Source organism: Lactuca serriola, chromosome 8 (assembly GCF_051521515.1).
Source record: "Lactuca serriola cultivar US96UC23 chromosome 8, Lser_US96UC23_V15, whole genome shotgun sequence".
NCBI lineage: Eukaryota > Viridiplantae > Streptophyta > Magnoliopsida > Asterales > Asteraceae > Lactuca > Lactuca serriola.
This window is the reverse complement of record NC_136415.1, coordinates 76605954-76624332: the sequence shown is the minus strand read 5'-3', so window position 1 is coordinate 76624332 and position 18379 is coordinate 76605954. Positions and strand designations below refer to the sequence as shown.

The window sequence follows — 18379 nt, the reverse complement described above, 5'->3', positions numbered from 1 at the left end:
GGTTCACAGAGTTTGGGTGCACAGACCCACAGAGTTATAGCCTCAAGTGGCTAATATGTGTTATATGTGGTATTTTGGGGAACTCACTAAGCTTTGTGCTTACAGTGTATGGTGTTATTTGTTTCAGGTGCTAGTGATGACCGTGGGAAGGCGCCGGCTTAATCAGTACACACACACACGAGATTTTTATGTTATGAGATCTTGGGATTTTTATATGGCATAAATTGAGTTTCAAACTTTGATGTTTTATGAATATTGAATGAATTATGGTTTTTATAAAATGCGAAAAATTGTTTGAAATTTACGGTGTTACAGCTTGAGGGCATTTTAGTCCTTTCATAATGTTAGTAATTAAGCTTAACGGATGGTAATAGTCTCAAAGGTCACCAACGGTGTTTAGTATTGTAAACGAATTGAACAAATACAAATGAGGGTTTGTTCATGGTCATGTTCATTTAAGTTAGCCGAACAAACGAATATGTTTTCTTGTTCATGTTTGTGAACATACTAAACAAACATAACCTAACGGAAACAAACAAACATAATTGAACATAAACAAACATATAATAGAGTAATGTAATAAAAAATAATTGAACATGTATGCACATAAAAGAAACTTAAATGAACGAGCATAAATGAAAATAAACGAACAACACAAATGAACGTTTATGAATATAATTAAACGAACAAGACAATTGTTCATGTTCGTTCGTTTAACTAAACAAACGATAATTTGAACAAAAATTATCGTTTGTTTAGTTAAACGAACGAACATGAACAATTGTCTCGTTCGTTTAATTATATTCATAAACGTTCATTTGTGTTATTTGTTTATTTTCATTTATGCTCGTTCATTTAAGTTTCTTTTATGTGCATACATGTTCAATTGTTTTTTGCAGGGGCGGAGCTTCAACTTTGATTTGGGGGGACCGAAAGTATAATATGTATAAAAATCGATGAACAGGAGGGGCCATGGCCAAAATTTGTATATTTTTGGGCCTAATATGTACAAAATTAAAGTAGAATGACTATATATAACAAAAAAATCAGGGGAGCCCCCCCCCCCCCCCCCCCCCCCCCCCATAAAGCTCCGCCCTTGTTTGTTCATAAACGAGCTTCATGCCAAATGATTCTTGGAAAAGTTATTGGAACGGCCGTGCTAGTGTTACCAAAAATCCTGAACCATTAATCGCAAAAAAGCCAATACTGGGATGAAAATTTAGAATTTTGGTAAACAAAAGGAACCAAAACTACATTTTACATCAAGCACGATATAAAAAAAATAAAATTTTGATATAAAACAAATTAAGTCTCAACTGATAACTAAAACATAAAATTTTCCAAGTTAAATAAAAAAGGTTCCAAATTATACTGGTTTTTATAAAATTCGGAGCCGGAGTAAATAATGAAATTTGGAGGTGTATATATAAGGATAAATAATTTACAAATTAGCATAATAGATAGGGCAAAACAAAATTCTAAGGATATATTATCAAAATTTAAGGTTCTGGAGGCGAGAACGTTGAATACAGAAATCTAGGGACTAGATATTGAAACTCCATAACTTGAGTAAATACATAAAGGAAATTATAACTACTTTCTCATTAATTTAATCCCCTCGATAACTGATCTAGAGAATTGAGAGAAAGAAGTCAACGCTAGAGGAAAGGTATCGATCCACGCTGAAAGAAACTAGAAGAAGAACGCTATGAAAATTGAAGTACGTATAAGCTTGCCAATAAGTTGACTGCAGAAAAGGAGTCTACTAGGTATTGCTGAGAATTTGAGGTACGTTGCTCAAACTGATAACTTGATGAAGTTTAAGTCATCGATAATGAAATTGAAGTGTTAATGAAATTTATATGAGTTTTTAATTAAACTTTATCAACGAGTTAAAAAAAAAAAGTCGATCTGGATTGTGAGAAGCGTATTTTGGCCCAAATTAGTCAAACGTTGTGAAGTTTTTAATTCCTATTGTTAGATGATTAAATTAAACAATTTGTGAAGTTAATATGCTGATTTGTATGTTATAAGGGTATGTAATTGGAGGGATTAAGCACCAGATAATTGGGGATTATATCATTAGTGCATAACATTGTAATCAGATCGAAGATACTCTTTTTTTGATTGGGATATGATGCAAGTCTTATTTCAAAAACATAAATAATACCTAAACCATAGGCACATGATAGATTGTTGTTAACATATGTTGAATGATACGGTGTTTCAAATTGAAACTCTAGGCATCGTTAGTTGATAATGATATTAAGTTATAGGAAATTGTTTATTATTCACATGATGATGTTCTTTGTTGGAATTGATAGATAACAAACATGCTAGAGTATGGGCTGGTATATATAGGTAAAGAGTCTGATACAATTTGATTGCAAATTGCAGAAAAAAATTGATAAAAGAATAAGAACGAATAAAAGAAGGAAAATAGTTGTATCTAAGAACTTGTCAACTTCCGAGAGGTTGACTCTCTATCTCCCACCAAAAGTTTCTTACAAAAAAAGTGGTCGTCCCCTCTCTAATCTGTATACACACACACACACATCTCAGCACTCCTAACAAACCCGAAAAAAGCTGAAACTGACACTCACTTTCACTGTTCAGGCCTAAACCAAGTGTCACCACCTCCTCAATTATCATCTATTTGATTTGGTACAAAAGGAAAATAATGAATGCATGATCCATCGATTATATGAATTGGGAACCTATTTATTTAAAGAAGGATAATTGATGCAAAATCTCCAAACCCATCCTTCTTTTTCACTAGCAAAAATGGGCTCGAGAAAGCGCCCCATCTATACTTAATCATTCCGCCTCTTACAACTCTGTTACCAGCCTTTCTTTTAATCTTTCTACATCATATTTTTGAAATTAGGATATCAATACGGACGGATATTTAATGGTTCTTTTATGTCCTTCAATACAATTCCATGTTTACGTCCGTGATCGGATGGTAACCCTTTGCGGATTTGAAATACTTCATCAAATGCGTCCAATACCCCCGATCTCTTAGAACATACTATCGTTTCTTCATAGTGTCCCTCCATAAACTTTTTTATGAGACCAAGGATCTCCTTAACGACGTGCTCTCTCTCAAAGTTACATGTTCACTTCTCCACTCGAACTTCATTCCCTATGTTTTCCATTTTACTTGAATCGAACCTAATGAAGCCAACTATTGAATCACCATGACAATGCAACCCAACGAGCAACAAGGGAAGAAATCATTTAGCATTTTGATCCCTTTCATCCAAAGTTTTATGGATTTACACACGCCTTCGCCTTCTACCGTCTCGCCACTCCCATTGGAGGGTACTCCAGATTGCTAATCCCTCCTTTTCCACTAAAATTTCATTAAAGTGAAGTTATGGGATGCCCCGCTATCAATTAGTACCACCCAAGGTTATAAAAAGCTCACCATGGCTCCGCCATGGCACGTCATGACTCCAAGGCTTGCATGTGCCGCCAAGCTTTGCCAAAACGCCGCCTTGACCGATATATGTGTATAAAAATGAATAATAGTAGAAAATACATATAAAAATATGAATTATATACAAAATTGCCGCCTTAAGTCACGCCTTACAAACGACGTGACTCGCCAAGGCTCGGAAAAGCTTGAGGCTTGACATTGCCGCCAAGTCACGCCTTACGTTATTTAGAACCTTGGTACCACCAACTATTTGTTTCCCCACCATGAATCCTCCTACTAAATTTAAGAACACTTTTATGGCACCGTTTTCCTTGATAGAGAGATAGAGAGGTGGATTTCTTTTACGAGCCAAAAAATTAAAAGTAACCGATTTAGAAGATCATAACGCATGTTTTGGCACTAACATGAAACTTTATTGTCTATTTTGTATTAAAATTAACAATGTTGCATGAGGTCCAAAAAGGTTAAAACATCGTTGCATAAATAAGTATCTAACCCTTTTATTATTAGTCATAATAACAATAATAATGCTAATAACTTTAAGATAATTTGAATTGTAGAACTTTATTCATCATCATGTTTTGTATACTTAGAAAATGATGTGGAGGATGAAATGACAACAACTTGGGCCAAATATCATCTTATAAGGTTTTAGATTACAAATTGGGTAATTTTGGTGAATAAAATGTAAGTTTTTGCTAATGTGGATAATAAATAAAGTGCCTTGCTTATATTGGCATATCATCAATCTGAAATCAACTAGATTCATCTTTTTTTTTTTTAAAGCTTTTGGGAAATTGGAATTCTTTTGGAAACTCAAATCTCTCTCTCTCTCTCTCTCTCTCTCTCTCTCCATATGTGTGTGTGTGTGTGTTTGTATATATTATAGCTATCTCAACAAGTCAACATGTCAAGTGGTGAGATATTTCTTGAGCTTTCATTAATTGGAAATTTCTTGGAAACTCATCTCTCTCTCTTTCTACAGACATAGTTTGTTTCATTGAGGTGCTGGAACTGCATACATTCTCTCACAACAAATCAACATACCAATGGCATCTTCATCATCATCTCCGGCCTTTTCTTCTCAATCATGGAATCATGATGTTTTCCTAAGTTTTAGAGGAGAAGATACTCGCAAGACGTTTGTGGATCATCTTTACACAGCTCTTGTACAAAAAGGGATATACACTTACAAAGATGACGAGACACTTCCTCGGGGCGAATTGATCAATCCATCTCTTATGAAGGCTATAGAAGAGTCACAGATTGGCGTCATCGTATTCTCTGAAAACTATGCCGATTCTTCATGGTGCTTAGATGAACTTGCACATATCATGAAATGCAAAGATACGAGAGGCCAAATAGTTATACCCATATTTTATGGCGTTGATCCATCTGAAGTTCGAAAACAGAAACAAAAATATGGAGAAGCATTTGTTAAGCATGAGTTGGAGAACAAAACCAAGGTTGAATCATGGAGAAAAGCACTTGTGGATGCAAGTAACATTTCTGGATGGGAACCAAAGCACATTGCCAACGGGTAATCTTCTTCTTTCTTTTTTTGCACTGTTTATGCTTAAATCATGTGTGCTTTATTAGCAGCAACCTCAACCAAAATTCCAGCATATCCTGGTCTACTTGAACTGTTATAGACTTAATTGAGTTCTAATTCTAATTTTAATTCTGTATTTAACCCCTCGCTTCAATTTACAACAACAAACCCATCTTGCTTTACTTTTAACTATTTGATATCATTTGCTTTTCCTAAGAAAATAGTTACAAACTACTTGTGCTATTGACTTTACAACTTCTAAGAAATATAAAGGGTGATTAATACTCCTTTTCTTCATTTTAATGGAGCATGGAGCATAAAGCAAATTTACCTCTATTGTAATGTGAGCATGTTTTAATTATTGTTGTATGTCCAAATTTCAACATGTAGGCATGAATCAAAGGTTATCATAGAAATTGTTGAAAAAATTTCACAGAGGTTGCAGCTAGTAAGTCCAAGCACAAATGCCAACCTTATTGGAATAGCGTCTCGTGTGCAAAGTTTGAAATTGAAGTTACAAATTGGTTCAGGTGGTGTGCGGATTATTGGAATATGGGGTGTTGGAGGTGGTGGTAAGACTACTCTTGCATCTTCTGTTTATGAGGAAATATCTAGAAAGTTTGATGGTTGTTGCTTTCTAGAAAATATCCGGGAGGAATCAAGTAAGAAAGGGTTAGAAGAATTGCAACAAAAAATTCTTTATGGTGTTTTGAGAGAGAAGATAGTGCAGGTAGAGAGAGTTGAGGAAGGAAAACACATGATAAAACATAGGTTATGCCGTAGAAAGGTGCTGATTGTTCTTGATGATGTCGATCAGCTTGACCAATTAAAAGCTTTAGCTGAATCACATGATTGGTTCGGTGAAGGAAGCCGAATTATAATCACAACAAGAGATGTACATTTAATATCAACTACTGCGCCTAGAGTAGATGAGATACACAATATTAGTTTGTTAAACGATGATGAGGCTATGGAGCTCTTTTGCAAGCATGCACCATGTGGTCACAAACATAAAGAAGATTATGAGCTCCTTTCAAAAAGTGTGGTTTCTTATGCTGGTGGACTCCCATTAGCACTTACAGTTCTTGGTTGTTTTCTATGTGGAAAAGACATTAATGAGTGGAGGAGTGCAATAGCCAGATTGAAAGACATCCCAGATACAAATATTGTGGAAAAGCTAAAGATCAGCTTTGATGGACTTACACAGGTTGAGAAAGAGTTGTTTCTTGATATTGCATGCTTCTTCAAAGGCCGGTATAAAAATGGAAGGATAATGTCAATGCTTGATGCTTGTGGTTTTTACCCTGTTATAGGCATAAAGGTGTTGTTAGAAAAGGCGCTCATAACTATTTCAGATGGAAGGTTTAATATGCATGATCTGTTGCAAGAAATGGGACGCTACATTGTTAGAGGGGAACACCCTGAGAATCCAGAAAAACATAGTAGAGTTTGGAAGAAGGAAGATGTTCTAAAAATTTGTGCTAAAATTTGTGCTATGGACGCGACGAAGGTAATGATTAAGCTATCTTTGCATGTTATATATATATATATATATATATATATATATATATATATATATAGTTTGGAAGAAGGAAGATGTTCTAGAATCCTGATATCATTTTGCATCTATTGCAGGAACTTGACATGATTAAAGCAATAAGATTTGAATGCAATAGCTATGATCTAGTAGAACTTCCTTCGGTTGCAAACCTGAAAAACCTCCGGTGGATTGATTGGAGAGGTGATCTTGCAAGTCCATTTCCTACTAACTTTCCACCGGAGAACCTTTGTTGTCTGACATTGGATGACATCTCGCAGAAACGACTCTGGAGGGGCTATAAGGTAATTCTTATACTCTTATCTTAATAACAAATTAAAACAAAGTGGATGAATACATATTCTAATAGAATACATATTTTGATTGAATACAAATTCTGACAGAATACATATTCTGATTGAATGAACATTTTTAAGAATAACAAATTTTTGAACCATGAGTTGAAGAATAACAACATTCTTAAAGAATAATCATCTATTATTAATATTATTGAGAATCTAAGGTCAAAAAATAAACAAAACAATTTTCACTGTCACATTCTACAAAAATACAATATCATTTTTTGAATTTTTGCCACGCTCTATATGAATACAAGCTTTATAGTAAGTCATTCTTGAAAAAATCTTCATTCTATAAGACTACAATGTCATTAATGAAAGAACCTTCATTCTCATTCTTCCTGGAAGGAATTTATTTCCTTTGACTTTAAATCTTCAACTAACGAGTAAACAAAGACCTGTATTAAAAAATAAAAATAAGCATGGGGATAAGATTATACAAATGAAGATATCATTCTTCTAAGAATGATTCTTGAAATTCATGTAAAAAGTATTATAAATGAGAATGAAATTATATTTTCCATAATACAAACAAAAAAAAGTGTCTACGAACTCAATTCCACTCATAACCTCTTAACCTTGCAAATAACCATTTACAAAGCTAGTATTCACAACAACAAATGAGCACCCAAATCAATACTGTCACACCCCGAAAACCGAAGGCGGAAACATTTCCGGGGCGGACTCCACGTTGAGTATCAAATCCAATGCACATAGTAAGCAAAGTAAACAACCATTACATTACATATTAGAATTTACATATGTTCAAAAGTAAAGTGTTACAAGTGTTATACATATGTATATATAAACAAAAGTAGAGACGAGTCTTCTGAACACTCCGTCTTCTCCAAAAGATTGCGGGTACCTGTCTAATATGGACCTGAGAATACAAGCAGTTTGAAAATCAGCATAAAGCTGGTGAGTTCATAAGAGGTTTGTTTTCTGAAAAGGTACGAGTTTCCTTTGGTTTTTCCGAAAAGATTGCTATCCAAGAAAATCCTATATTTTCTTATGTAAAACAGTTTCGTTATCATTTGTTACCAATTCGATTACACATTGTATGTTACCCCAGGAAAATCCCATATTTTCCTAATAGTTTAGTTATCTGAATTGTTACACGTTTCTGGTTATGTACAAATGTTATCCCAGGAAAATCCTATATTTTCCTAAAAGTAAGTTTAGTTATTGAATCCCAATGTCATGTTTGTTTACCTTTTATACTTGTCAAATTAGCTAGGTATTCTGATATCCTAATTGTGTTACACTTGAATGTACCTAGATGTGTGCCTTCATTTTCGTATTCTTATCTTTGATCATATTCATATTCGTATTTTATATTTGTATTTGTATTTATATTTGTAGTCCTATTCGTATTCGTATTTGCATTCGTATTCGTATTCCTAATCCTAATTCTAATTCTAATTCTAATTCGTATTCGTATTCCTACTCCTAATCCTAATTCTAATTCTAATTCGTATTCGTATTCGTATTCGTATTCGTATTCGCAGTCGTATTCGTATCCCTATTCCTACTCCTAATACTATTCGTATTCGTATTCATTCTAATCCTAGTTATACTTTCGTATTCGTTCTGTTCCTAGTTGTGCTTTCGTATTCGTATTCTGTTCCTAGTTGTGCTTTCGTATTCGTATTCGTATTAGTTCTAATTGATGATTAGTAAGAGTTATTCGTAGATTATGAAATATAATTTAGATTGTAACACTTTATCAAGAAATCTATGATTTGTTTGAAAGCTAACTTCGTAATTCGAACTATTTGTTTAACACAGTTTTTCGATATTAAAACATACATAATATAAACATTTGAACTGAAAATAATAAGTTTGAGTACAAGATTTCCTTGTACTTTTGCTTGTATTCCCCCCTAAAAACATTTGAAAAAGGGTAGGGGTATGAACTCACCTGTTGAGAAACGCGTCAGTTGGGATCCTAAATGTCAGTTCTAGGTTTGCAACCACACAAGATTCCTATGTATTATGTCAAGATAGACATTTATATCTAATTAGGACTTTGAATAATTTATTTGTTAGGGACATATGCTCCTAGATGCGAAAACTCTTCATTACAAGTGTTTGGAGGGACCCGGGTGGCATTTAAGGACACATATGGCTTGGATATTGAGTTTACTCTTCAAGAGTAAACTCATACAAGAGTTTTCGGCCCTATATACCTCATCCATATGAGTTCACGGCCGTGAACTCATGGATGGTGATTTTGGGTGCAAAATGGCTTCATAACAATCGGGAATAAATGCTAGACTTGGATTTTTGACTTTGGAATGGTTCAAACCTCATTTAGGGACCATTTATTGGAGTTTACGGCAGTAAACATGGAGTTTACGGCCGTAAACTCCCCCTCACATCCAATCCTTAAAGTTTTGGTCCTTAAACAATCACATGTGATTCCAATGATTTTTCCCAAGCCTTGTATGAATTTTTGGGGGACTTTGGACATGGTTTTAGGAGTTTACGGCCCATGAACCCTCTCATGGCCGTGAACTCCTTAGATGGGTGTTTTAATATGTTTTAAGGTCCAATTCTTGTTTGTGGTCATTTCTATAATTTATCCCAAGGCGTGTTTAAGTGGCATCTTAACACATTTAGAGGAGTTTACTCCCCAAGAATAGGAGTTTACGTCCCAAGCATGTTCTTGGGCAGTAAACTCAAGTTTACTCCTCTAAATTGATGTTCAAGGTGTTCCAAGGCCACTTCCATAATTCTACAAGTCGTATCTAAGCCTTATTGGTGTTTTGGAAGGGTTTAAGGGCATAAAACCTCTTTTATATGTGTTTACGGCCCAAGCATGCTCCAGGGCCGTAAACACATGAACAAGGATCTAAATCATGGTTTGAGGCATTCTAAGTCCATTCCGTTAAGTCATCTAGCCAAATCTAAGGTCTAATTGTATTTTGGAAGGGTTTTGTTGCTCAAAAACCCCATTTATATGAGTTTACGGCCTAGGACTGATCTAGGGCCGTAAACACATGATAATGGTCCTAATCCATGGTTTAAACTCGAATTTGAAGGCTAAAGGGGTTGCATAACAAGTTAGTGAAGGTACCTTGGTGATTAGAAGCCTTAAATTTGAGATTTGGACCCTTATACTTGAATTTAGGAGAGAGGTTAGAGAGAGAGAGTAGTGAGAGAGAGGAAAGGCTTCAAATGAAGTCTTTTGAGCTTTAAATAGGTCCTAAGTTCGGGACACGGTGGAATTCTACCCGATACCGACGTTAGACGTGGCTTTTGGTCGCACCCGATTAAGTTTCCGTAACTCGGCGGGGACGTTTCTAAAATTTCTGAAATAAACATTTTGGGCTAATTTCATGAGTTCCTAAGGGGTTTGGACACTCATTAGATTAAAATAAACATATAAGTTTTAAATAATTTAGCCCAAAAACGAAATCGGAACGAATTGATAAACGGTGAATTTTTACGGGTAGAATGGGTTTCGGCGATGGACAACTTCGGGTTGTCACAAATACTTTCATAGCATAAGTTACCAAACCATGAAAAAGCTAAAAGATTTAAAATCAATCGATTAATAACAAATCTTAACATCAATTCAATTTACCCTATCTCAGACACAGAAATATCAATTATGTCAATCTTTTAGCACAACATATGTAAGTAACAGAACCAATATTGATTATCAGGAAGTTTAAGGTGTCCATACTAAATTCAACAGATATACACACTAGTTAAATAAAAGCATGTCCCTAACGTAAGAAACCCTAAAAAAACCATCTTAGGAATCAAAAGGTTGTGAATGTTAGGCATAACACCGCCATTAGCAATGGTGACGTCACCGAGAAGCTTGCTCAATTGTTCGTCGTTCCCAACAGCTAATTGGATGTGCCTTGGGACGATTCTAGTTTTCTTGTTGTCCCTTGCTGCATTTCCAGCTAACTCGAAACCTGTAATCAATCAATTTCACGATTTGCATGTTTTCGACGGAAATCTGAGAAATCCTAAAAATTATAATACGATTAAATTAGAAAAAAACGGATCAAGGAAATCACTTCATCCGCTAGGTACTTAAGAACGGCAGCGAGATACACAGGAGGCGTACTTTCCGGCTTTGAGGAAACGAGCGATACGAGCACTGGAGGGTTGGTTCCTGATTCTTATTTCGATTTTGAAGTCGTTCCTTACAACAACGATCTTGTCATCTTTGAACGTGGGTGGGTTAGGATTAATCACTGGTAAGAGATTGAGATGGGTAGAAGTGTAGAAGCGGGAGGGATATGATTTTGTCGATGTCGATGGAACAAGTAGGTTTAAAATAAAGTAATTTGCCTAAATTAAAGGATGGAAGATTTAATTAATTATTTATTAAAATTAAATAATACTTGGCCCATACTAATCCCTACATCCATGCAACATTTGTTCATCCACATTTAAACCTATATATATATATATATATATATATATATATATATATATAGAGAGAGAGAGAGAGAGAGAGAGAGTTAGGTTCCATTAAGATTAAAAATAAAATAGAGATCTTGATATTCAACCTCAGCCACATATTTTACATCTGCTGCTTTAACCCTCCGGCGTACCGGCGCGGTAAGTCTGTTATAATCATAAATGATTATATATCGCCGCCCATTCCTTTCTCCTCTGACACCATCTCCACCACCACAACCGCCACTACCACCACCTCCGACACCAGTCAACCCAATCACTGTCACCTCCGTCACTTATACCCCTGCCACCTCTGTCGCCACCACCTCTTCTACCACCGTCATAATCATATATGATTACTCAGTCTGTGAATAGACATATATGTATAATCATTTATGGTTAGGCATACTCTACTGCTGTCGGTACGCTACATCGTTAGAGTGGCAAATGAGAAATATGTGGTTGAGGTTGAATCTTAAGATCTCTAATTTTTTTTGAATCTCAAGTGAACCGTCCCGTGTATATATATATATATATATATATATATATATATATATATATAACCTTCTTTATTTGGGCGTTGATAAACATGACCGAAACGACCAGTTGTATCATAGTTTCGTCATTAGATGGTTGGAAGCGTTCCAACAATCGATTCTTCAATTCCGTCATACTTATAATGTTTGTCGAACCCTACTTACCGAAATTAAATTGATAACTATTAAGGAAATACTAATCTTAATTAAATATAAAAGATATCCCTCTTCATTTGTGGTGGTGATAAACACGACCAAAACATATCAAAGGCTTGTTAAAAAAAGATCCATATCATGTAAGGTAGAAATCTCCCTTTGTCAAGTTAGAGGTGGTCACGATTCAGGTCAACTATAACCTGTCCAGTTCATTTGTTAAACTGTTTATTTAGATTGTGTTGTTCTTTGATTTTCGGGTGAAACCAAATAAATAGCTTGTCGAATGTTTTAGTCCCAGTTTTATATATTTTTAATGGGAAGTGATTTGCACACAACAATTTTTCTCTATACACAACAATTTATGTTTTATGGAGTTGTCGAATGTTTTTGTATGGAAATTTTTTGTTGTGTATGAATCAGTACCCATTTTTAATAGGGGCCGGCTGAAGCCCAAACTTTTGCAAATAGTATAAATTTTTTAGTATATAATTCATATGTTTTGGACTGTTTCACGTGTGTGTGTATATATATATATATATTTTAATTTACTTTAAACTCTTATTACCTTGATATACTTTGACTTGTTTGCACTTGTATGGAACAGCATCTTCCAAATCTGAAGATCTTGGAACTTGTTAGATTGAATAACCTAATCATGACACCAGATTTTGATAGAATTCCAAATCTTGAAAGAATCATTCTTCGTGGATGTCGGCGTTTAAAAAAGATTCAGCCATCGATTGGACACTTGGAAAGGCTCGTTTTCCTATCTATAGAACTTTGTTCTGGTCTTGAGGTATTTCCACCCATTAAGCGACTAAAGAAACTCGAGACCCTTTCATTATCAGATTGCCCCAAACTTTTTAAGCTCTTGGGGATCCAACAGAAAATGAACGGTCTACTGCATCTTCATTCAAATATTAGTGGGAAAGAAGTTGCATCCTACAAAAAGTATTCTTCAAACTTTGTCGTTACTTGTTGGACGTGTGGTGACACAAAAATTAGAAACCCAGCAGAGGACCTGATTGATGTAGAAGAATGTTGTTTAGAGGAGCCTTATTTACCTCGCAACAACAATACAGTGTTACGGTTTTTTCCCAGAGGCTTAAGAAAGTTAAATCTCCGGTACTGCAGTCTGGGAGATAAAGACATTGACTCTGCTGTTTGGGAGTTTCCCAACTTGGAAGAACTCAATCTAAAAGGAAATAAGTTTTCAAGATTAAATTTTAGTCGATGGCGACTTCCTCAGCTCAAATGGCTGGACGTGTCATGGTGCCAATTACTTGTAGAATTGTGGGATCTGCCATCAAGTATAGCTGTTGTTATAGCGGATAATTGTTGGTCACTTGAAAGCTTTGGAGATATTTCAAACTGTAAGTGGTTGTGGAAAGTCTCATTGTGTGGGTACAACAAACTTGGTCCACTTGTTGGTGACATATTACTAGACTCCATGCTCCAGGTTTACTTTACCTTTACGTTTGGAATTTCACTCTTTATATAAAATCCAAAAAGCAGAATAATTGAACGTGTTTTCCATGGCAGGGAAATGCTCTTGAAGATCACTTTATCAGTGTCAATCTTGGATATCAGATGATTCCAAGGGGGTATTTTAGTAGGCTGTTTAAGGGAACAAAATTTACATTGCGTCTTCCATATGATTGGTACAATGACTTTTCTGGGCTCTTAATATGCATTGTTACCAAAGCAAGACATCCGCGAATAAATATAATCATCAGGCAGGATGTGGATGAAGATATTCTCTCCGTGCTTTGGCAAGAGTCTAGTGAAGCACCAGCAGATCCTAAATATGATGGAAGTGGGTCAATCATAGGATATGTTTCCTTTAGTTCACTGAGGCACACAACATTATTGAATTCTTCATACAATATGATATCATTTTCCATAGACGGAGGGCATCTGAGTGGTTTAGCAGCTAACAGTTATGTTGGAGGTGAGCTTGTAAAGGGGATGAGGTGAAAACAACAAATTGCTCAGAATTTTGGGACAAGGAAAATGAAGATGGTTCAAACACATTTAAAATCCGACAACATGATTCAAAGTCTTCTGTTGAGATCTTATGGCGGCCTTACTACACACAGGTCTGTGGACTTAACTCACTTTCTAAAACTTCTTCTTTTGCATGTTCTCATTTGATAGTCAGTGGTAACGTGTGTTTTTGAAAACCAAAGTCGATCTACAAAATAATATTTCCGTCTGTCTCCAACTTTCAAATCCAACCAACCAACCAAACACATTATAGATTCCAAATCTTACCAACTGTCGGTTTTTCCAAACAAATATGTTTTTTTTTTCTTGGACACCCACTAAAGTCCATTCATTTGAATCTGGTTTGTAAATCTTTCAAAGGATTTGACATGTATATATGGTAAATGACAAAATTGCTCTTCTTTCGTAATTATCTTATCTGTTTCACTAATCATTTTAGATAATTATAAAAATTGTTAAATTACTTTCCTGAAAATTGATTTTTTTTTACACAAACTGCATAAATACTTCAAAAAAATAAAAGAAATGATTCTTGTCACATATCATTCCAACATATAATACTTTTGTGAATTAATTCTCTACATATTCAATGGGATATTTCATAAAAAAGATTGTTGGCCCGTGGAATCATATACCTGTGGTCCAAAAAATGAAGTAAGAAATTAGGAAAGGTAAAAGAAAATTGCTGCTGAACCTAGCTAGCTATTACAGATGAGAACATGGATATGTTGTCTATATCTGCAGAAGAAAGCCTAAAACCATGCTGCAAAAATAAAACCAAACTTACTCTTTTTAGCCTCGTTTAAATTAATTCTGGAGATTAACTTTCATAATTGGTTGTTATTACTTTGTATTCAATTGCAGAAAGTGGTTGTCAAAGTGAATGTACACGATGATAAAGGAAAGCGGAAGGTTTTGAAGGCAGTTTCCACCCTTTCAGGTTAATAATATATTGTGTTTGTTTTTGTTTTCCTTCTATTTTCACGTGAAACCATATGTTTGACTAAAGCTCGTTTTGAAATATATACATACAGGGGTCGAGTCCATAGCTTTCAGCATGAAAGAGAAGACACTGACTGTCACTGGGGACGTTGATCCAGTTTTTATCGTCGGAAAACTGAAAAAGTATTGCCACACAGAGATAGTGACCATTGGAACAGCCAAAGGTTGGTAGAAGCTTTCAGCAGGACCTTCAATCCTGAAATCGTACAAGAGTATCACAATGATTGTGTTATATCTGAGCTCTTAGACTTGAGGGAGTGATGTCAGCAATACCCACTACAAAAAATATGTCAATTAGTGACCAAAACAAAATGGTCACTAGCAATAGAATGAGTCGTCACTAAATGATTTAGTGACCAAAATTTCGGTCGTCACTTTTCGTCACTATAGGTCCGTCACAAAACCGATTTAGTGACCAGATATAAATGTGGTCACTAAACAGTGACTAAAATATAGTCGTCACTAAATCTGTGACGACCCGCTTCGTCACTAAATGTTGTCACTAAACAATGAAAGTCGTCACTATTTTATCTACTTAGTGTCCAATAAAAGTCGTCACTGTTTTATCTGATTAGTGACCATAGAAAGTGGTTACTGGTTTATCTAATTAGTGACTATAACTGGTCGTCACTGATTTAGCCTTTTAGACAAAAAAGGGTCAATAATTAAGAAATTTTGAAATATTAAATGTCATTTTTAAAATGAAATATAATAATATCCAATTAGACAAAAGAAAAGGCAAATGCTATAAATGTTTATAATACAACAATAACCAAATAAATCTTCATATAAGAACGGATGATTTCCCACCTAAATTATACATGAAATTATAGAGCTGCTAACACTACAAAAGCAAAATAGAAGTAATCAAATGAAAAGTTCCATTTGTTGGGCATCCTTATGGAATACTTTTCAGACTCCTGCAAAATACAATGATAAAATGGTCATTTACCAAATAGAATGGTCAAATAGTCATTCATTAAATAGAAGGGTAAAATGGTCATGTAGTCAAAGGAGAGTAGGATATTGTTTCTTTTGTTGGTAAGCATTGTTTCTAAATAGAAGGGTAAAATGATCATTTTCTCAAACAAGAGTAAGATACTATTTCTTTTGTGAGTAATCATTGTTTCTAAATAGAAGGGTTAAACGATCATTTAATCTAACAAAATTAAGATACTGTTTCCTTGTTAGCAAGCATTGTTTTTAAATAGAAAGGTAAAATGATCATTGGCCAAAGAGAAGGGTAAAATGACCATTTACTCAAGAAAGAGTTAGACACTACTTCTTTGTTAACAAGAATCATTTCTAATTAGATGGGTAAAATGGTCATTTACTCGGATTCAGATAGTTTATTCTAGTACTGGATACCCATACACGACTTCATGGGAAAAAATCTAGTAAGCTATCTATATATGTGTCTCTTTTCTACTTAATACAAAAAGTCAAGGAACAGAAAAGGGTAAAATGATCATATTATATGGTAGTAGGAATAGAGGGTTGTTACCTTCATATAAGGTAATGCATTATAGATCATAGCAATTTCACTGAGATGCTATACCTACACTCACACAACCAAAAGTTACAATTTTTATAAAAGAGAGTAGAAAAATAATGAGAAACAAAATCTTGAACCTAGTTGACCAAAGAATGAAGGTCAAACCTGAGCCATAAAAGCCAGTATGGAGTAGAACCAAATGTCTCCTTTGTCCCAAAGAAAGAGTATCTAATAATCTAATTATCAACACCATAAATAATATATGGTTACAAAGTAATGAAATCATTTATTTTTTTCTTCCATTTCTTCAAGCTCAAATATTTTTTTTTACCTCAATAGGATATAAGCCAAAGAGCTAACAATAGAATGTGTTTGAACCTGTCACAATCAAGTATTTTTTTTTTATCTCAATAAAATTGTAATAAAACTAACAATTTATTAACTAAAAGGAAGAAAGCTCTAACCTCAGGAAAACTATAAAGGATTCCCCACTACATACAATCTTGAACTTATTTGAGGCAATGTTGCTGAAATTGGGAGTGGACACAAATTTTGTGATTCTTCTGAGAGGGAGGTATTTTTTCCGATATTGTAGTTAGGCACCTAAAACCACAAAATAAATAATAATAATAATAATAATAATAATAATAATAATAATAATAATAATAATAATAATAATAATAATAATAATCAGTAATTGTTCTTTAATGTTGTTATTATATCTTGATTTACCTTTTCTTGTAGAGTTCTACATATGTGTTCTCTTGCAGAAAGACGGAGTTGCACAGACTGAAGATTATCCTGCAACTTTTTGGTTTCTTTCTCATCATGTTTTGCTTTCTCAGTCTATTTTTTAAGAAAATAAACAACAAATAATTAATTTAATTATATAAGAAAACAATATAATAAATAAATGAAAGTATTTTGCTAATTAATTACCAGTTGTTTGTACTTGAATAGCTCAGTGACATCAGGTTGTTTTCTAGCTGGTCATATTCAACACCTCTCACTCTGCATGCAAAATTCAGGGAACAAATTATTTCTCCCAAATCCGATGAAAATCAATGTCATACAATCACCTCCTGCAAGAAAATATCAATCTACTTTTACTAATTTATTTATTGTAGTATTGTAATTTTATCACAACATTATGTACAAAGAAAGCTCACCTAGAGAGCTCTGAAGAATATGGGTAAGCTTTGAGTTCCTGATTTGGTCAAAAAGAAGATTGAAATAAGAAGTAAATAAATAAATAAATAATCTAAGATGGGGTAGATGAGAGACATACCTGTAAGGAATGTGAGAAGTCTTTGATGCAAGAGCTGAAATCACATCTCCTAAAGCTGAAATCACATCTCCTAAAGCTGAAAGTGATTTATTTATGAATTCGGATTCTTTCAATCTTCTCCACATGTTCACTTCCCACCAAATTAAATAACCACGAACTGTCCATTCACCAAAGTCTCCCCACGAACTGTCACTCTCAATAAGCTACACAACAATATTTTCCATAAAGATTCCACCTTGATTTTATATTCACAACTACAATGCTATAACTGAATACACACACACACACACTTACCAGTGAGATTGGCTACTTAGCTCATTGGCATTGGTAGATCCAACAGATCTGACACGACTCCCGCTTTTGAGCAGTTCCCATACTTCATATGTCTTGTACACAGGCACCTCCGAGAGTCCAGGAACTTTTTGCGTTCCTTCAGCTGATTGCTTAATTTCCAACCTGGATTTGTATGTTTATGAATAGATGTAGAAAACAAAGTAAGATGGTGTATGTCAAGATTCAAGAAAGCTTACATTTGTTTCCTACTTCCATATTCAAAATCATTAGGAAACAAGAATATTTT

At 34.4% G+C, this 18379-nt stretch overlaps 1 protein-coding gene and 1 pseudogene across 1 annotated transcript; both read left to right on the top strand.

The window, feature by feature from the left end:
* The first annotated feature begins 1625 nt into the window (after positions 1 to 1625).
* Positions 1626 to 14954, top strand: LOC145069217 (disease resistance protein Roq1-like). The gene is made up of 7 exons (XM_079016168.1): positions 1626 to 1788; positions 4428 to 4982; positions 5385 to 6504; positions 6630 to 6836; positions 12612 to 13466; positions 13550 to 14106; positions 14879 to 14954. Exons 2-6 carry the CDS (start codon positions 4492 to 4494, stop codon positions 13982 to 13984), a joined length of 3108 nt encoding a protein of 1035 aa, XP_078872294.1. The 5' UTR covers positions 1626 to 1788; positions 4428 to 4491; the 3' UTR covers positions 13985 to 14106; positions 14879 to 14954.
* LOC145067070 (heavy metal-associated isoprenylated plant protein 39 pseudogene) lies at positions 14734 to 15188 on the top strand (annotated as a pseudogene).
* The last annotated feature ends 3191 nt before the right edge of the window (positions 15189 to 18379 follow it).

What these genes read in the sequence shown, in the direction of transcription:
- LOC145069217 (XM_079016168.1), top strand. Translation starts at nt 4,492, where the DNA reads ATGGCATCTTCATCATCATCTCCGGCCTTTTCTTCTCAATCATGGAAT. An exon ending in GTGCTATGGACGCGACGAAG is followed by an intron (nt 6,505 to 6,629) that starts GTAATGATTAAG and finishes CATCTATTGCAG; the next exon opens with GAACTTGACATGATTAAAGC. An exon ending in GACTCTGGAGGGGCTATAAG is followed by an intron (nt 6,837 to 12,611) that starts GTAATTCTTATA and finishes TGTATGGAACAG; the next exon opens with CATCTTCCAAATCTGAAGAT.